General features: G+C 40.5%; 1 protein-coding gene across 1 annotated transcript; it reads left to right on the top strand.

Annotated features, from left to right (window-relative positions):
* Window positions 1-6,723: 6,723 nt before the first annotated feature.
* UPK3A (uroplakin 3A) lies at window positions 6,724-12,718 on the top strand. Its single transcript, XM_051633659.1, has 6 exons — window positions 6,724-6,778; window positions 7,264-7,419; window positions 9,633-9,912; window positions 11,101-11,183; window positions 11,649-11,781; window positions 12,631-12,718. Exons 1-6 carry the CDS (start codon window positions 6,724-6,726, stop codon window positions 12,716-12,718), a joined length of 795 nt encoding a protein of 264 aa, XP_051489619.1.
* Window positions 12,719-20,886: the final 8,168 nt, after the last annotated feature.

Below are 20,886 nucleotides of genomic sequence, written 5' to 3'. Positions count from 1 at the left end.
TCTACCCTAAATCTCTCCTTTTTCAGTTTAAAACCATTGCCCCTTGTCCTATCACTACATGCCCTTGTAAAAAGTCCCTCTCCAGCTTTCCTGTAGGTCCTCTTCAGATACTGGAAGGCCATTATGAGGTGTCCCCAAAGCCTTCTCTTCTCCAGGCTGAACAACCTCAACTATCTCAGCCTGTCTTTGTTAGGAGAGGTGCTCCAGCTCTCTGATCATCTTTATAGTCCTCCTCTGGACTATCTCCAGGACCTCCATATCCTTCTTATGCTGGGGGCTCCAGAACTGGACACAGCACTCCAGGTGAGGTCTCACGAGAGCAGAGTAGAGGGACAGAGTCACCTCACTTGACCTGCTGGCCACACATCTTTTGATGCAGCCCAGGACACAGTTGGCTTTCTGGGCCGGCTCATGTTGAGCTTCTTGTCAACCAGTGCCCCCAAGTCATTTTCCTTAGGACTGTTCTCAATCCATTCTCCCTCCAGCCTGTATTTGTGCTTGGGATTGCCCCAACCCCATGTGGAGGATCTTGCACTTAGCTTTATTGAACTTCATGAAGTTGTCTGAAAAATGAGAATCCAGACTAAGTGACATCTGATTCTTATACTTCTTTTTAGAGGGTAGTTCTGGTTTAGGGGTTTTTATTTGATTGTTAACTTCCAACAGCATCTAACAGAATGTATCGTATAGCATTTCAGCTACAATATAAAAACCGTAGTCAAAACCAGCATATACTTTTTGTCCTTCCAGGAACAGTGAATTAGTTAGTGGGTTACAATTCAGTGTGTAAAGGAAGTCCTAACAGAAGGCTTTTTCCATTTTTAATTACAACATTATGGACCTAATTCATCATTTAGTTAGAAAACTTTCACCTTGGTCTGACTGCAGTGGAATTTGGCATACTGAGCAGTACACGAGCCTGGCTGTTTTGTACTTCAGATTCATATAAAACCACAGCTATTGCACCAAAGTTCAGCCAGTTCTCAAGAGTATTGAACTGGCTCCATGAAGTGAAATTTCAGGACTCTAGATTTAGAGAGGTATTCTAAGCCTTAATGAAATCTTTGTAAGAAAGATCCTACTCTTCAGCCATTACAGAGAGATCCTTCTCAAATCTCAAATATTAAATAATGTTCCATGTCATTAAAATTCACTCTTGCTTGCAAACCCAGAAAGCATTTTATTTACCTGGTATAATTAAATTTAAAGTGCTCTATTATACAAGTATATGAAAAACGCTTGAAGGAGCTGGGAATGTTTAGTTTAAGAAAGAGGAGGCTGAGGGGAGACCTCAACAGTCTCTACAACTACCTGAAAGGTCATTGAAGAGGGATTGGTGCTGGTCTCTTCTCACAGGTAATTAGCAACAGAACAAGAGGGAATGGCTTCAAGCTGCAACAGGGGAGGTTTAGACTGGACATTAGGAAAAAAATGTTCACAGAAAGAGTGGTCAGACACTGGAATAGGCTGCCCAGGGAGGTGGTGGAGTCACCATCCCTGGATGTGTTTAAGGGTCATTTGGATGTGGTGTTGGTGGATATTATTTAGGGGAGAACTTTGTAGAGTAGGGATGATGGTTGGGATTTGGTGATCCCAAGGGTCTTTTCCAACCTGAATAGTTTTGTGATTCTATGATTCTAAGTAATCAATAGCAACCTGAGGACAAAGGTGAGGGATTACACCCACTGCTTAGGGAAGCCTGCTTCCTCACATCAGCCAAGGAAAAGGTCATTGCATTGACCCATGTTGTGTAAATACAGTGAAGTTATTTTCTCATGAAGCCAGAAACTGCAGCCTAAGGAATGCAAGCATTTCACAGGCCAGGAAGGTTAACTCCATTCCCTGCCATTTTGCTTAGTTCTTCATAAAAAAAACCCGAACAACATGTTACTTTGGTCATAGATATAACACATAATTACTCAACCACTCTGAATTACCAAAGATATTTAATTTTCTTCCTTTTCTACACCAGTGTGACTCCTCATTATATGTAGTGTTTAGAACAAGCCCCTCAACCAACAGTGGATTCACTGAAGTAGGATAATACTATCATTTTGTAAGTGAAGAAATGTGGCACCAACACATTGACCTGCCTGGCATAAAAGATCCATCATAAGGGGCAGTTCTGAGAAGGATGCAGAAAATGGTGCTTGGTTTTATTAGGGATATCTACATTATCACATAAGCCCAGGACTTTCATAAAAAATAAGTACTTCTTAGTGATTCTTAACAGTATGAAATGAAAGTTCAAGCAGATAACTGTAGATAGTAAGATATTTCCTCAGAAAAGAATAATTCCTGTGTAACAAAGGGGCCTTTCATTTTAACCTCTGGCTCCTTCAAGCTTCAGATGTTTCAGTTTCTGCACTTGTTTGGGGTTTACTGCAGTGATACTATCTTATATGTGATTTCTGAGAGGAATGCAGGAAGGACCAGTTCTTCTGTTCATAAGAAATCTACCTCAACGGAGCTATGCCAATTTATATTAAACAATGGTGTGGCCCTTATTTCTTATGTAGAAAGTTATTTTTCCCTTCCTACTATTTCCACTGCTTGACCTTTCAGGTTTGCACAAAATTAATTGTCACCAGATGACAAAATAAGGTCCAAGTTTTCATCTGTCTAACTGAGCCTTCATATTCCCTTATGGATACTTGAAATATTTCTAATTTAAGGAGATCAATGGATCAGTGAGTCATACTGCTCCAATCTGTGCACAGATGGGACCCTCACTCAGCACCTAAGTCTGTTCCTGCACTGAGTGAATGTAGGATGAAGCTTGTCTCTGTCACACCTATCTCTTTTTAATACAGTGGTTTGCAGAGCTCTCCCAGAGATTCATAATATACATTCAAAAGGACTTTATTAGGAAAGGAGGAAGAAAGACCCAGGAAATTAATTTTTGAGACCTATTTGTTAATAGGTGTGCAGATTTTAAGATCAGAATTTAATGTCCCTTGTGGCACTAACAAAGGACAGAAATTCCTGTCCAGGAAGCCGAAAATATATGAAAGAGATTTCAGAACCGTACAACAGTACCAGGCATCCGTGCAGCCTTTGTGCAGCAGATCTTGTGAAATGTGAATCTCCTACTGCCTTCAAGTATCCTGAGAAGACTTTGAGAGAGGTATTTCACCTCCTGCTTCAGTGAGGGGTTTTTTTTTTCCCTGGATAAATGGGAAATTTCTCCCTTTTATCTGCAGCCTTATGATAGAAATACCGTGCAGTAGTGACTGAAAGATATTTACCATTAGGTGAAAGTTTTCATTGCCAGGATAGCTTGGATTTCCAGACACCGCCCATGACAATCTGTTGCTGATACCAACCCCCAGAACAACCACTTCTGAAGTCTGTAGTAGCTGACCAGTAACCTCTTTGAACAGATTTTTTTTTGTTTCAGTGCCATTCTCAAATGGACAGATGTTCTTATCATAAGAGCAGTGCAACAGCTGCTTCCCTTGTGGGTAACCTCTGCAGACCAGATGATGCATAAGACTGAGCAGTAGAGGTGGTTGTAGTTCCTGCCAGACTGTGTCAGAACAACAGTGACTAGACAGAAGGAAAAAATTTTCAATCGTTTTTCATTCCAACTTGTGCTCACTTTCATATTTTATAATGCTGCATCTCTGTCTTTCCCAGTTTTTTAAACTGTGTGAGCCCTCCACCATCCTCCAAAACCTCGATCATCTGTTTTATCAACTTTTTTTTAATCACCTCTGCATTCTCTTCCAGATCTCCCTTGTTCATTGACTGCTTTTCAAAAGTTAATTCACAAAGGCATTACTACTCTCCTCTGTCAGCCTGTTCCTTAAGGTCTACTCCCACCAAAATATCTGCAGGAAATTACAATCTAAAAATAGCTATGCAGAAAATTGTAAGGATCTTCAAAGTACTTTAAATTTTATTTGATGTTTTATTTGTCTTTCTCACCCTTTGGATTAGAGTGGTAGATGTCACCACTATGCTTTTTAATCTCTTTATTAAACACTGTAGAGTCTCTACATGGAGCTGGGCTTGCAAATGGCCCATAAATTTTATCCTGTGCCATGGATCAGAGAGATGGAGCACATGAGTTATCTCCACTATACACACAGCTGAGAATGTAAAGAAGGTTTGGACTTCTGATCTTGCAGGGTTCCATACATTTCACAGCCTTTCAGGACTTCAGACTTCGTCCTTCTTGAACACTTACGGGCTTCACACAGCCCTGGAAAGCCAAGGCTACAGGAAAGTTTTGTTCTCCTGGAGCCATCAATCCAAACTGAGTCTAGGGGCTTCTGTGATTTACTCCAGAATTTCCCACAATGCTACAAGAAAATTGGTATTATTGCTTAAACGAAGATGTCAGAATTTACATTGATTTCTTCTCTTGCACTTCCTTCAGGGAAAACTGTAGTTATACTGAGGTTAAGTTTGTTCACAGTAACATCCTTTAAACCCAGACAAGCTCCCCTGACTTCAGCAGAGTTAATACAGATTTACACAAGTGTAAGCAAGGATGAAATCTGGTCCTAATTTAGGACACATCTGCCAGCACAGACGGAGCTGAGAGAGTTTATTGTCCTGTTAATTTTCAGACTTTGTTGGAGGTTCTTCTGAGCGGGGAACAGACCCAGCAATTTTAAAATCTTGCAACACAGGCAATATTAGTCTCCCTTATTCTGGCTGGTGAATTCCACTAGAGCACAAGATGGCCTTGTACTCAAGTAAATTTTGATGGCTTTACAAAATAGCTTCATGAAAAAATATGTCTAAAAATTGTCATTCTGTAACCACTTTGAAAGTTGATTAACTTTCTGTGATAAGCAGCTCTATTGACATACTTCTGGCTGATGTGAAATTCATTATGTGAGTAACTGTTTGCATGACTGTAGCCCACAGAGCAGTTTGCCACATTCTTCATCCAGGCTACACACCAAGAAGGTCAGGCAGAGTTTTGTGTAATAGGTGCTGAAGTTTTTGTTTTATGGCTGTGAATAATATACATATATGTGCGTGTGTGTATGTGTGTATACCTTCAAATCAGAACTTCTGTTGTGATTCTGGGCCATAATCTGTTGATTTTTAAAATGGCTACTTTTTTCTGTTGTCTGTGTTGATGCTTCAGAAAGTGAGGGAGCACTGCTTTCTTAAATAAATGGGGGGAGTATTTTGTAGCACATGCAAGTGTGTGCATGCCACGAAGCAGAACATTTCTTTTTCTCTTTCATTCAGTATGTCCTGGTGTCTTTTTTTTTTTTTTTTTTTTAATTAGGCAAATAATGTGTCTATTTTCTGTCTTAAATGGGAAAAAAAAAAAAGCTACTGCTTATTGCTCTGAAAGGCTTACCTGTCTAAACAAATCAGGATCTGAATTTACAGGAATCACTGTTTGAAGATAGGACTGGTTTTATGATAGAGAAATATATCTTGCTGTTCTTAAGCTCTTCTTTTACTGTGGAGTCAGAAACTTTACAGTTCTGGTGCAGTTATACTGCTTTAAGAGATAAAAACACTCATGGGCAGATCAGTACCAGATTTGTACAGCTAACCCCTCTAGTGTAAATGTTCAAAATCAGATTCCTAGGAATAAAATGCAGAAGTGTAAGATCTTTTCTGGCTTAATCTGATTTATCTGAGTATTTATGCCAGCACAGGCTAAGAATGCTTTGTATAGTGAGCAAGAATAACACAACTCATTCTTATTTTATAGCAGTGCAAATCTAGGGTAACTCCTGTATTCAATATTCTCCCTCAAAAATAGTGTGAGAAAACAGTCAAACCAAACATGCTGAAGATGACATGCAGAATTTGAAACAAAATGAGACACATATGGAGAGGAAATTGCATTATAATCACATGATTACATATTTCAAACAGATTTTTGGGGCCCATGGCCATATCCATAAAGGAGGTGGATTTGGTAATGTAACTGCAGTGATATTATTGTAAATCTGGAGTTGCTGCAGTGACAGCACGTTGGCACCATTAATTCTGTAAAATTTTACTGATACTTGTTTTTTTATCCTCAGCCTATTTTAAGTTGATGATTAATAATTTTGTAGTCTGAGCTTTTATGTAATAGACCATTCCTAATAGCAATTACTCATCAAGAATATTCTCAGCTGAACAACTCAGTACAACAGGTCACATTCAGACTTCCCAGTGGTTTGCTCTTCATGTAGATGTCCTGAATCTCATCAGGGTTAACCAGAAGGCTTATGCTTTTCAGGATGTAACCCAGGAAACACATTTCAGAAGGCAATTATAGCCTCTGTTAAGGCTACCCAAATTCAGAACTCTGGATCAGAACCATGATGCAGACAACATGCAGAATTCCAATATTCAGTTCCAAATTTTCCCTACAGGAGAGATTTCAAAAGCTTTTAGACTGAAGAAGGTAAAGAACAAAGACACCTACCCCTGGCACAGATGGGAAAAAGAAATCTCTTTGTGCTGCTGAGAGCTACACTGGTGCCCACTATCAGGTGAAAATCAAAGCTGCTACACCCTTCCTTACCTGGGAGTAGATAATAGCTGGGGAAGGGAGTGGGGAGGATTGGTGACACCTGCGCAGGAGGGGACAGTAAGCATATAGGGAGGTGCTGAGAGGGTAGGCAGCTCCTACCTGAGAGGACCTTGTGGAAAGGAGCAGGTGTGGTTCACTTCAGGAAGAGTGTGAATGTGGGGGCTGCTTTCCAGCATTGTTTTTCCTTTTGTGGAAGGTTTCTGGAGGTCTCAAGGATGTGCAGCCATTGGGTTGTATTAGTGTTTTGCTGCTTGGGACAGTTGTGTGCAGGTAAGAGGCCTCTACCTGCACCTTCTTCTCCTTTTTTTTGTTTCTCTCTTTATCTCTTCCTTTGTTTTTGTTTTGTCTTGTGTCAACTCTCCACTCTAGGACCTCTCTTGGGAGGGGTTTAGGACTTCAAACATTTATTCTGCTGGAAGATCATGCTTCCAACAGAGGGAGGGGGGGCTATGCATGTGACTCTAAAGATGAAGGTTCAAGTATCCTCTTTGCTTTTGTCCTTCTGAGATGATGTGCCCTGTATGTTTGAGGAGCAACATGTTTTCCTCCCTAAGTCCTTGGGTTCTCCATTTTGTATTAAAGCAAAAATCCCAACCCTCAAACTTCCACAGAGCAGGTAGGCTGTTTCCTGCTCAGCTGCAGCTCACATCCCCCTTTTATGCTTTAATGTTGTTTGTTAGCACTGCCAGTTAAAGCTTACAGCGGCAGAGGAGAAAGATTTTTTTCATAATATTTTTTGTACCTTTCTCCTCTAGATCAAAGTCTGAAGCCTCAGATTGCAGCCCCTCAGCTTGCTACAAACAATCCCACTCTCACTACAGTCACTCTAGAAAAGCCTTTCTGTATGTTTGACAGCTCATTGAGTGCAAACAAATCCTACGTCATCTACTTGTATGCAATGAAGGAATTGGGTAAGGATCCAGCATTATGCCTCTCAAAAGATAGCTACGTGATGGGGCCGTTGCATGCAGTTCTTCACAATGTAATGGAAGTTAGTCTGAACAGGGGAAAAGAGAAACATCTGTAGCTGTAAGTGATGTGCAAGTTGAGCCTCTGGTCTGTTTTCTCTAGAGTATCATTATAAAAGATAATAAAATTGCTGTAGTATTTAAATGGGGCTAATAGCAAGGGTTAGTGCTGTGGTAGCTTAACACCCAGTAAGCGTGGAGCAGCACTATCAGCTACAAATGTTTGCCCAAATCTTTCTAATGAAAACCAGTGTTCCACAGTCCAATACCTTATCTTTGTCCAAACACAAATGCCTTGTATAAAAGTCTGGATTCCCCTAAGTAAATCTGATGAGACAAACTGGGTGTAACTGCTGCTGTTTCCTTTATGGTTAGGGTAGCCAGCCCTTGGAAGGACTACTTTTTTTTTTTAGTAGACAAAGGCAAGTCATGCTATACTTGTGATCAAAGATGCTTGGCCTATTGGTTCATTCATAAAATACATTTCTTAACTGCTTGGCAATGACACATTGCTGGCAGTGACCAAGGGCTGCCTTCTCATTTCCCTGCTGCTCTGGCAGAATGTTTTGAATGCCAAGCTAGAGCTACTCCATAAGCTGACAGAAATAAATTACTTCCTTATATCACACTTTCTCCCCTGGAGGCAGTGTGCAGCCTCCTTCTCTGAAAGGCACAGAGAAGAGGACATCAAAGGGGACAGCAGTGAAATTGGTCAACAGACAAAACAGCCTTAAAACTTCCTTTGCCAATTGTTGCCGCTTAGGATAAGGTGGAAGGAATAGGCCTTGGATGGGTAGAAACTGTAACTAGAGATACCATCCCATACAGCTTATGTAGACAATTGTGAAAGCATGGTCTAATGAGAGACATCTCACAACTGAAATGCACATCTTTTTCTGTCTGAAACAGACTACAAGTGCAATTTAATTATATAAAAGGCTACACTGACCTGACAGCCTTGTTACACCTGCAAGTACACAAATGTATCTGGTGCTTTGTGTTAGGAACTACATCAGGTACTCCATCTTCTACAGATTCTGTGGCAAAAGCTTCCTACACAGATGGGTGAATACCTACAAAAGAGAAATCTCTGCTGCTGCTTTTAAGGCAAGCAGATGCAGACTTGTTACTTGGCAGACTGGGAGGAATTTTGTTTGGATTTGTCTCTGATCTGCAGAAAAGGACACTGATTCACCCTTGGATGCCTCCTGGAGCAGGGAGAAGGGAAAATTAAGAAAACTTAAGTTTCTTAACACCTTATGTTCAGCTCTGCTGGTAAGAAAATGTGTCAGCATACTACAAAGCTGAATGTTGCAGGAACTCTGCTCCAGGAGCACAGCAGCTTCCAATCTAAAGCAGTTCCCAATGTAAAACAGCTTTGGAAAACCTGATGTTCCTTTGCTGCTGACAGCAATGAACTGCAGAGCACCCTCCCAAAAAAAAAAATTAACCCACAGTTGCAGAACTGGGGAGTATTTTTGAGACTTCAGCCTCGGCTTTGCAGCAGGAAAGGGTTGAGAGCTAGAAATGAGTTTCTGAACTATGCTGTAGGGCTGCGTGCTGATCCATGCTTTGCTTGAAGCAGTGGGGACTTTCAGACTTACTGTGGCATCCTGCCTGGAAGCAGGGACATGCCTGGTTGGCCAGAAATGTAGATACCACATCTGCTCAGGCAGCCCCCACTGCTGGTTCTGGGAGGTGCAGCTCTTCCCTGACCAGAGCTCTAAGGATTTCTACTCCAGGAGATGGATGGGTTGTGATTCTACAGGAACTCTGCCTTGGCTATCAAACCTGAAATGGTAAGATTCAGGTGATATTTATTGGTATCATGTGTGGCATGTGGGAAGAGCAGCCTTTGCCACGCTCTGCCCACTCCATCAGATTCTCCTTGGAAAAGAGGACTTTTGGGTGGGTGGATACTAAAAAGTATTGCACTGAGATATGTTGCGGATACCTCACAGCTCCTGAGCAACAAGGGTAAAGACCAAAAATACGGAGGAAGAGGTAGGATCACTACACAGCCAAACTGGCAGCAGATTTTTTGTTTCCCTTTTGGGTGTTTTGGGGTAGAAGAGCAAGTTGCCAAGTAAATACAAGGTTAATGGAAAGGGCTGAAGTAGTTCTAACAAGCTTGTTAAAAATAATCTCTCCTGCAGCAAGCGCAATAAGCTCCCGGGTGACCGACAACAACAGCAAACCACTTGACAGCACGTTCCAACAAACAAATGGGGGACAGCTTGGACCTTACAAGGCTGCCTTGTTCAATGTCCCCAACTGTGCATCACCTCCCAAGCTTGCTCATGTGGGAGATGTCAACAAAGTTTCTGATGTCCTGAAACAATACCTTTTCAGAGTTGGGGATGATGTGACTTGTCTGTATGACCCAAACTTCCTAGCTGTCTGTAACCCACCTCTTGCACCAGACACAACATACAGGTATAATTCTTACTTCTTACAAGGCGACTGCTGCTCTTAAAACATAATAGGAAACAAAATTGAGTGTGTGATGTTTTTTTGTAAAGGCATGATGTGAATTACCTGTCCCCAATTGAAATGCTGTATTGCAAGGTAGCTACAAAGATGGCTTGGTTTTGGACTAGCATCCCACAGATGGAGCAATGGTGAACTCTATCAGGTTAAATTCATGGCTTGGTAGGAAAATTCAACTGTGAACTGCTGGACCTATACCTATGTTGGAGTAGACAGTCCAGTGACAGCATCTGATTAGAAACTGCTTGTAGAAAAGGATTTTGACTGGAAAATAATGTTGAGATTACTCACCATGTTTTTTGTATTAGATGATTCTGCCAAACTGCAGATAAGGACCTGGCACTGCTTCCTTTGTTTTTATGGGATTCTGCAAAATCAAGGTTCTCCTTGGTCTCCAGCTCCAGGAAGCTCCTAATGTGAGTGGAGACTTCAGAGTGAGGGCTAGGTGGCCTGCAGACTTGTCTGACCCCTGTTGTCTGGGGAAGCTGACCTTCTGAGGAATACAGGCACCCTGACAGCTGTTAGCTAAAACACTTGTTTTGCTGTTGCCAGCTATTTAAAAGCTGTAGTAAAAATGGCAGTCACATGGAGCTGTATCTGCTGAGCAGACATAATATCCTTCTGAAACAAAGTAATATGGGCTCATAGTTTTGCAAAAACTGTCTTGCTTCCCCTTTCTCTTCATGGCATTTCTGAAAACTCAAACTATTGTGGAATGGAAATTTAATTTCTTTGCTAAATGTGATATTGGTCTCTTTCTTCAGTGCTCTACTCTATCAGGAAAAGTGCCAAAGATCTCTATTGTTGGAAAAATCTTTGACTTCCATATGGAAATCAAAACCACTTGCTGTCCTAAACAACAGGCCCTTCACAGCAGGAAACAGCAAGCTGGGAAAAACTGTTTTTGGAAAGTTCACAAGAACAATGTGCAAATTGTGCATGACATAGCACAGAATGCTTTTCCATTGTTAATTCTAGTTGTTTTTTATAAGGTCTCTGGGAACAGTCAATTACCTTTGGTTGCCATCTAGTCCTTTGCAAAACCTGAAGTCTCACCAGCTAATCCAATAGCTTTAAAATGTTAGTAAAGAAGCTCAAATTTGAAATACCTCATTTCACTCTTTTTCCCCTCAGGTTTAAATACGTGTTGGTAGATACCACTGAAGGTTTAATGAAAGACCAAACTCTCTGGTCTGACCCAATCAAAACCAGAAGAGGTAAGTCTGTGGCTTTGCACAGATCTTTTGAGCAGCTATACTTACCTTAGGACACTTGCTGTATGAGCAAAACCTAGTCCTTTTCTAAAGTTTTAACAATGTTGTCAGGCTTTCAATATTGGAGTAGCAGACTTAAATAGGGAGTAAATCTCTACTTCTCTTGTGTACTTCAATTAAAGATAAATTTGTGCATACCATTTCAGATTTGATGCATGTCATGGTATCTGGTGCTGTTGACATTTGTCAGTAATACAGATATTTGTCATACTGACTATCCTGCTGAGCAAAGCTTATAAACTTTGAATGCTGACACTGAGTCTTAAATCTGTTTCCCATAAATCATCTAAGACTTCAGACATAGATATAATCACTTTGCTTCTCCTAAGTCACCAGCTTTCTCCTCTTTGGTGGGGATATTCACAGCCAAAAATAGATTATAGAAACATTATTTCTGTGCTTTTCTAGTTAAACTTCCCTTGAAAATTGATACCTGGCCTGATCACAGGAGTGGAGGCATGATTGTTATTACATCCATCCTAAGTGTTCTTGTGTTCCTTCTGCTTGCTGGCCTTCTTGCATCTGTGTTCTCTGCCATCATGTAAGTAATGCTACACCTTAGAATTTCCACTAAGAGCACCTAGTCCCTCATTCAACTTCTTCCCTGTGGCTCCAAGCCATTGTTGCTGGTCTTGTTTGAGATGACTGACCAGATGGTGTCCTCCAAATTTTGAAGCTGATGAGGGGAAGACTACTTTGTCATACTCTTCCTTAAGATAAGCAGTTCTTGTAAATATTGCACAGCCTTAAGCTTACTAGTAGCCAGACTTTAGTAAGGGCTATTGGAAAGGACCCCAAACAGAAAAGTGGCATATATTCAAAGCCTGTATATTCTTGCTTGCATATTGCAGCTTTCTATCTATTCAGAAGCTTGGAAAGTGCTTCCAGAGTGCAGGCATTTGTAAAGATTACATAATGTCCTTATTGATACCTTGATTTTAATATATTTGGTTCCTCCCCAGGAGAAATAAGTTACCACTTTGAATTAGGAAGTGAGGCTTTGCTGGAAGACTGAACTAGTCTATGCGTGTTCCCTAGTCTTCTATATCTCCTGCCCCTGGAAATCCATGAGGCCTGATTGATTCCTAAACTGAAGTTTTGAGGGAATTAGCTAAATTTTAGAAATGGTGGGTATCAGGGCTGCTAACACCAACTTCTTTCATTCGCTTGAAAATTATGCAAGTGTTCTGTATTCAGTCAGCTCTGCCAGGCTCTCCTGGATTAAAGATGTGGAAAGCAAAAACTGCATTGCAAATATTCTTTTAGAAAATCTATAGGCTTCTCTGATGCTAAATGAGTTAAGTAGCAATCAGCCTTAGCAAAATGTTGTGTGAGTAGGCTCCACTCAGTCTCTACTGGAGCTTAATAAAGTCTTTCATTTGCCCACCAGGGGATCAGAAGATTCCTCTGCAGAGAAAAGGAACATGTCTCAGACTATTCAACGAAGTGAACCAAGACCACAGTTAAACTCTGAGTGAACAACCTGATTCAAGTCAAGGGTGAAAAGGCAACTGAATAGCTAAGTGTGCTAGACTTACAGGACTGTCTCTTCTACTAAACGCTAGTCCAAAACATGCTATGGTATGCAACCTGGAAACTGAAGATGAGCTGAAAAGATGGATTAAGGACAAATATTTGAAGTCTTGCAGTACGTTATATCCTGTTTTGTCCTAACAAGACTTGATTTAGTTAATTGTCTCGTATAGCACAAATCAAACACCAGGACTAAAGAAAGCGTACTCAAGAAAGACTCCAACTTCAATGGTGTGATCAGAAGTTGTCTAGTTTATACATCTCATCTAGAGTAAGCTTACTGGAGATCTCTGATCTGCTGCCCACAATCAGATGAACATGATATAGCCATTTTATAGCCATTTGTGTCTCAACTTTTCTATATAGTAACTGATGAGGAATTAAAGAATACCAGGCTGCTTTAGAAAAAATACTCTCTGAGAAAACTAGGGATTAAAAACTAGACAACAGGGAACTACTGCTGCTTTCTTGGCATTTAGTGAATGCTTGTTATAAGAATACCCCTTTCTCCTCTCCTTCCCTAAAAGAAGGCAAGCAAGTCTCAAAGGCTCTGTATGTAGCAAAGTAATGCTAATCTCAAATAGTCAAATACCCTCAAACAGCTTTGTAGGGATGAAAGCTAACAAAATTGCTTCAAAGAAGGTTTGTTCTTTCTGAACTCTTTATAATTTGCTGGTGGGCTAGTAAAGGGGAAATACTGCTTTAGTGGGAAACATTTAGTATACTCATTGCTGTCAGATGTCACTTCTGAACCTTACCCCAGGCAGCAGCAAACCAGCACTTGTCACGTCTTAGTATATAGGTTGGTGAAGTTTTTCTGAGCTAATTCTGTTCTTTCATTTCATTCTCTCAATTGGTTACTAGAAACAAATCTTTGCTCCAGATCTGACTTCCATACTCTTTTTTTGTCCATTGTTGCCAACTTCCAGGTACAGTTTTGTCTCTACCAAAGACTTAAGGAAGATCCAACTTCAAAGCCCTACCATATACCTATAGAAGCAACTGTCTTACTGTAGCAAGCTCTGAACTTGTGATAAGCACAGAGCTGTTATTGGTTATTACTGATGCTTTCCTATTTTACAACTAAATTTGTTAAACTGTCTCAGATGATAAATAAATAAGCATTCTGTTTTGACACAGTTCACTATTGCTGTCATGACTGGATGATCTTGCACTGATACTTAATTTAGGGAGTGGGACTTAATCTCTTTAGATTACGGAAATAAAAAGTTGTGTGTAAAGTGAAACATTGCCAGGATGGAGTGTTAAGATCATAGCTTGGTAACTGCAAAATTTGCCATTGTAAACTTCAGGACTTAAACCCAAGAAATCTGTACATGACCTCCCAGTGTTTGAGTATTCTATCTACAGCACATCAAAGCTTGCCAAAGTAGTATGTAATTGCTGTAGAAGGCTCAATCTCCTTGCTCTGGAACTAGTGGAAAAACAGGCTAACAGTAGGACCTGTAAAATTAATATAGACAAATAACTATCTTTTCAACTGCAGACAGTCAATACACTATATTGGATGACACCGTACAAGTTAATTCTATTACTAAATTCTTAATTTTGTTTAAAGCTGTTGCTTGAGATGGTACATCAGCATGTACAGCTACCATTTAAACATATAGAACTAGGCTAATCCAGTCTGTTTTCTGTGCTTATTAAGATGTTTACATCAAGGAGTCTGTCTCTCACTCAACAAACAACTGAAGTCAGTTTAATCCTGCTAATAGGTCTAGTTGAATAGCCTGTATTTCTTCTTGTGCTTCTCATATGTCTTTAGTTTAAAAGATCTTCTCTTTATTTTATTTTATGGAAAAATTCAGAATGGATTATTTTTAAGGTTTTTATTCCCACATACAAATGAAGCAGAATTAACTGCCTCAGTCCCTATATTGCCATGCATACAAGCTTTGTTTTTTTTCATTTTGGCATTTTAAAACTTTGCCAGTGTTTTCACAAAGTTTGTGTGAAAAAGAACACCCCCTTTTACTAGCTTCAAGCCTTAGGATATTTCTTTCTGAAAGAACATGGGAAGAAAGAGAAACTAAGATATTATTATTTTTATCAAAATTTCCTGATGAGTTATTTTGTTGAAAAGGACAATTTAACCTACTTGTTCTATGCAACCCTGCTTTTAGACAGGGAGAACCATACTCGGAGAAGCTTCGGCTTTTCACTAGACCTCAGATGTCAGAATCCATTTGTAATGCTATGAATTGTATTTCAGGACTGTGATACATTTGAAACCAGGGAATGAACCTGAGGGAAAGAATGCTAGTGAGAAGCTACTGTAAAGCAGTCTAACAGTACTTTATATCAATATTTGTGATAGATCTGGTCAGCTGTGATCAGGAAACCTATCTCAAGATCAGGACCAAATTGCAAAAGGCATTTATCAATGCTTGATGACACTGAGCATCAATACAGTGTTGGATGCAATAATAAAATAATTTTTAAAAATCCTAGAATGGTTTGAGTTGGAAGTGACCTTAAAGACCATCTAGTTCCAACCCCCCTGCATGGGCAGGGACACCTTCCACTAGACCAGGTTGCTCAAAGCTCCACCCAACCTGGCCTTGAATGTTTTCAGGGAGGGGACTCACACAAGCTTCCCTGGGCAACCTGTTCCAGTGCCTGACCATCCTCACACTAAAGAATTTCCACCTAATGTCTACCCTAAATCTCTCCTTTTTCAGTTTAAAACCATTACCCCTTGTCCTATTGCTACATGCCCTTAAAAAAAAAAGTCCCTCTCCAGCTTTCCTGTAGGTCCCCTTCAGATACTGGAAGGCCATTATGAGGTCTCCCCAAAGCCTTCTCTTCTCCAGGCTGAACAACCTCAACTATCTCAGCCTGTCTTTGTTAGGAGAGGTGCTACAGCCCTCTGATCATCTTTATAGCCCTCCTCTGGACTATCTCCAGGACCTCCATATCCTTCTTATGCTGGGGGCTCCAGAACTGGACACAGCACTCCAGGTGGGGTCTCACGAGAGCAGAGTAGAGGGACAGAGTCACCTCACTTGACCTGCTGGCCACACTTCTTTTGATGCAGCCCAGGAGACAGTTGGCTTTCTGGGCTGCAAGCCCACACTGCTGGCTCATGTTGAGCTTCTCATCCACCATCACCTCCAAGTCATTTTCCTTAGGACTGTTCTCAATCCATTCTCCCTCCAGCCTGTATTTGTGCTTGGGATTGCCTCAACCCAGGTGCAGAACCTTGCACTTGGTCTGGTTGAACTTCATGGAATTTGCATGAGCCTATGTCTCAAACCTGTCAAGGTCCCTCTGGATGTCACCTCTCCCTTCCAGCATGTTGACCTCACCACGCTGTTTGATGTTGTTGGCAAACTTGCTGAGGGTGCTCTCAGTTCCACTGTCCGTGTCGCTGACAAAGATGTTAAATAGCACCGGTCCCAGTACCAACCCTTAGGAACACCACTTGTCACAGGTCTGCATCTGGGCATTGAGCTGTTGATCACCACTCTTTGAGTGGGACCATCCAGCCAGTTCCATACCCAATAAGTGGTCCATCCATTGAATCCATACCATTCTGGTTTCAATACCAGGATGTCATGCAGGACAGTGTCAAAGGCTTTGCACAGGTCCTGGTTGATGACATCAGTTGCTCTTCCTTTATCTACCAATGCCATGACCCCATTGTAGAAGGCCATCAAATTAGGCAGGCAGGATTTGCCCTTGGTGAAGCCGTGTTGGCTGTCACCAATCACCCCTTTGTTTTCCATGTGCCTTAGCAGAGCCTTCAGGAGGATCTGCTCCATGATCTTGCCAGGCACAGAGGTGAGACCGACCAGTCTATAGTTCTGTGGGTCTTCCTTTTTTTTCTTCTTGAAAATGAGAGTTATGTTTCCCCTTTTCCAGTCAGTGGGGATTTCTCCAGACTGCCAATACTTTTCAAATGTGATGATCAGATGCTCTGCAACTTCATTGGCCAGCTCCTTCAGAAGCTATGGGTGAATCTCCTCAGATCCCATAGCCTTGTGCACCTTCAGCTCCTTCAGATGGTCATGAATCTGCTCCTCTCCTACAGATCTTTTTCACAGTCCATGCCTTCCTCTTTTCTAACTTGGATAGTGTGGGTGAGCAAAGAACCTGACATTTCTGACTATAAAGAGTTTACAGGCTTATTCTGGAAAGAAAACCAATCATATCATATTATAGAATCATAGAATGGTTGGGGTTGGAAGGGACTTTAAAGATCATCTAGTTCCAACCCCGCTGCATGGGCAGGGACACCTCCCACTAGACCAGGTTGCTCAGAGCCCCATCCAACCTGGCCTTGAACACTTCCAGGCATGGGGCATTCACAACCTCCCTGGGCAACCTTTGCCAGTGTCTCACCACCCTCACACTAAAGAATCAGACAATAGGGTACAAGTTTGCCTGTGGGTGGAAAACTTGCTCTAGAAATTGGGTATTAAAAATCAGTAGCATGATTTTTGAAGCAGTCTGAGCACTGAGGATCTCTTATGCACTTATGGTTTTACAACTGAGATGTAAAAACCCCACTAGATTTTTTTGTTGTTGTTTGGTACTTTTTCAGAAAAGCACCAGCTTCCAAGTGTAGCTCTGCCATTCTCATCACTGCACTGAGGCATCTGCATGGCTCCAACTGCTGTTTGCACATATTTTCCTGCTTCTACTGCTTAGTCCATGCCTGTGTGACTACAGCCCATGCAGCAATGCATGCACAATGTTAAAGTCCATCACTCACTGGTGAATTGCCATTTTGACCTGACCTACCTTCTTATGCTTGGAAACAGGATTAAGATGGAAGACATTGGTCCCAACAATATGTACAACCTTGTTAATGAATTTCTGTTCTTTGAATTTATTTAAAGTGGGTTGTGGTTTGTTTTAGTTGGGATTTTTTTTATTTTATTTTATTTTGGAAATTATTTGGGAATTCTGGCTGTAACTGTATATTTAGCCTGTTATTTCAAAGAGACCCTTGTGTATTTTTTTATTCTACTTAGAAGCATGGGCCTATCTCTGGGAAAAAAATCTGAGTGCTGTTGTGATATAAACTAGCTTTTCTACTTGATTACAGTTTAGTTCTGTCTTTGAGAGGTCTCAGTCTGATGTGAGATCAAGACATGCAGCAGCTACAGAGAAAGTGTAACAATATGGCACCAACACCCCCCAAATCTAAATCCTAATCAACTGTAGAAATGAGGTCCTGGCCCTAGGTAAGCAACTGGATTTTTGCTCCTCTCCCTTCCTGTTCCTTGTTCTTTTTTACAACATCTTCCTGGGTAAGCTTTAAGTTTAGTTGTCCTGAAAAGAAAAATATGCTGGATATTACCTGACTGAAAAATGGTAAGAGCTGGCAATTATTTCATGTGTGGCTTGTGTATAGCTGAAGCTGATTGTGACCAAAAAATATTATAATCAGCTGGCTGCTTTTTTGGGAGACAAGTTTGAGTTTCAAGACATTCCCAACTGAACAAGTGCGCAGTTGTTGCCTTTCACTGGCAAAAATCTCAGCAAAACTACCAACTTTGAAATGGTTTTTAAATAGCATTGAACCCTTCTTTGACTATGCTTGGTAAAATGTGCTGGTCTCCATATATGATTTATTGCCAGTTCTTATTCTGACAGAGTCAAGGATGATAACTTTCAATCCTAATATTCATAGTGCTCCTTAAAGAAATGCTCTGACCTTTTACCTTTTTTCCTGCAGGGGCTACGTGCCTATCGAAGCAAAACTACTGAACTGAAGAGTGATCATGTCTCGCGCATGCAGCTGTGTCTTGCAGTGATTCAGCTTTCACAGGAGGTGAGTCCATGTATGTAGAGCCTTTGAAATTGTCTGGATTAAAAAGTAATAGTTTGGTGTATGCTAAATGCTAGGTAAAGTTTTCCCCTCGTCATATATTATAGAAATGTAAGGATAGGTCTCTGAATGGGTTCGATTTAACATGTTATGATCCCCTGTTCTAAAGGGAAGTTTGCAGGAAGCACCTCTATACAACCCAGTTAAGATTTAATGATAGAAAAATAATGGCACTATCAACACACTGAGATCACAGTTGCTGTAAATGTCCTTTGGTCTGACATCATAAGGATGATTTTAAGTCACGGTCTCACGTCTTGAAGTTAAAATGTGTGAACAAATTTTGCCAATGGCATTCGAGATGTTATGTCTACAAAAGCTTTTTTGCTTTCTTGCAGGATATGATGCAAACGAGGCAATTAAAAGTTGCTCTGAATTTGGGAGGATAAGAGCCTACCTGGAAAAAGGAAACAATCAGAATAAACTACAACCATATGGATCTGTCAAGACCAGTTGCTGGCTCACTGTGTTTATCCAGGGATACTGAGCAGGAAACTTTGTATTAGAAAACAGGACCAAAAAACCCCCACAAAACAACTTTTCTTCCAGAGGCCCTTCAAAGTGTATCACAGATTGGGGTGCAATCTGGTACACATTACATGTTGGCACCATTACAGTGCAGCAGACAGCAGCTCCCAAGGCATGAAAGACCTATAGCCTAAAACTTCAAAACACTTTGCAATGAAAGATCATCAAGTTTGAATATGCTGTTGTGAAGTTTGTCTCATCTTTTCTGTGAATGTATTTCCTGGTAAGAATTTTTTAATTGAAAATTTTGGATTGTCTCATTCTTGAAACTGGCATCACAAAAGTAAATGCCTGCTTTTGGACCGAATTTGTTTCACTTAGGAAAGAAATTAAATTATGGCTTCTGCTATGACATGTATCTGTTATCTGAGTATCGTTTACTGTGAATTATTGAACAAAAGTTTATTAATTTCTGAAGAAGTAAACCATCTTTAGTATTTAATATCATAACGAAGTTTTTAATTAAAAGCCTACATGTGATAAAAAGTATTGTCTTAAAGAGTACACGCATCAGCATTTTCTCTTTTCCTTTTTTTTTTTTTTTTTTTTTTTTTATCTTCCTTCTTTGCTTCTATTTAATGAAAGCAAATCTGTTCCTTTCTCCTGTGATGCCAACTCAACCACAGAGCTAACTCTCAATCGATGAACAAGCTGGACTACTTCCCCCACTGTGCCTTGGAATAGGAAGGGCTGCTCAGCGTAGACAACGTAGGTGTCCTCATCTCAGCAGTAACTTTCCTAGTAACTATATTTGACCTACATACAGGAACAACTTCTGAGGTAACTTCCAAGAGTAAGCTTGGAAAAAGCATGTACATTTTTACTAGTCTGAGCAGAACTTAGTAGTAGAGTTCTGAATGTTTAAAAGCACCTGGAGTAGTTTTCCATTATGAAAGAAGGAAAAAAATGAAAGTTGTTTACAATCCCTAGTTCTACATTAACAGGTTCAAGACTAAAAGTGAGTACAGAGGTATATGGGTATGGCATGTAGGGTTTGTTATTTCTATTCACCAGAATTAATTCATGTGAATAGTTTTCATTGTGATTTTAATATGAGAGAGAAAGAGGTGATGTTATATTATATTCTAGGAGTTGGATATTTTTGAGGGTAATGCTTTGTTTCCTCATTTATCCACAGGCTAAACAGTATCTCTGACATTTCATTATTGCACTTAGTCATATGGTGCTTTACAGCTAAAACAAACCTCTTGCTGAATTCAGTTAGTCTCTCCATTGTTTATATTTTTTTAAAATAGCTCTTGTATCATGACTTTGGAGGATGATATATATTTTCCTCAAAACATTGTAGATTCTTTGGGGATGAAAGGAGTTATTTAAACACAAGGGGCTGTTATTTCCTTAATGTCATGAGTAACTTTGGAATAGATTCTGTTCCACACTTGCCAGTCTAATTCAAGCCAAATCCGTTGAAGCCTGTCTGTTTTCTCTGTGTTTACACAAGCACAGCTCAGCAGCAGAATGTATTCAGGACTGCAGCCCTTTCTCAGGAAACATCCCCACTGAGATTTGGCTAAGATTTGAAAGATTATGCACAGTTGGAATCAGTTTATCAATATACTATTCCTCCCACCCCCTGGCATCAGCAGAACTGGCCAGGGCCCAGCTAGAGCACACAAGGACTAGTCCTATAGAAGAACATCACTCTGCAGTCCTGCTGAAATGGTGACTCTGCTCTTGGCAGCCACAGGAGCTAGTTATAATTTA

This window comes from Apus apus, chromosome 1, assembly GCF_020740795.1.
Source record: "Apus apus isolate bApuApu2 chromosome 1, bApuApu2.pri.cur, whole genome shotgun sequence".
In the NCBI taxonomy this organism is placed as follows: Eukaryota; Metazoa; Chordata; class Aves; order Apodiformes; family Apodidae; genus Apus; species Apus apus.
This window is presented reverse-complemented; position numbering and strand designations above follow the sequence as displayed.

What these genes read in the sequence shown, in the direction of transcription:
- UPK3A (XM_051633659.1), top strand. Translation starts at nt 6,724, where the DNA reads ATGTGCAGCCATTGGGTTGTATTAGTGTTTTGCTGCTTGGGACAGTTG. An exon ending in CTTGGGACAGTTGTGTGCAG is followed by an intron (nt 6,779 to 7,263) that starts GTAAGAGGCCTC and finishes TTTCTCCTCTAG; the next exon opens with ATCAAAGTCTGAAGCCTCAG. An exon ending in CCCAATCAAAACCAGAAGAG is followed by an intron (nt 11,184 to 11,648) that starts GTAAGTCTGTGG and finishes GTGCTTTTCTAG; the next exon opens with TTAAACTTCCCTTGAAAATT.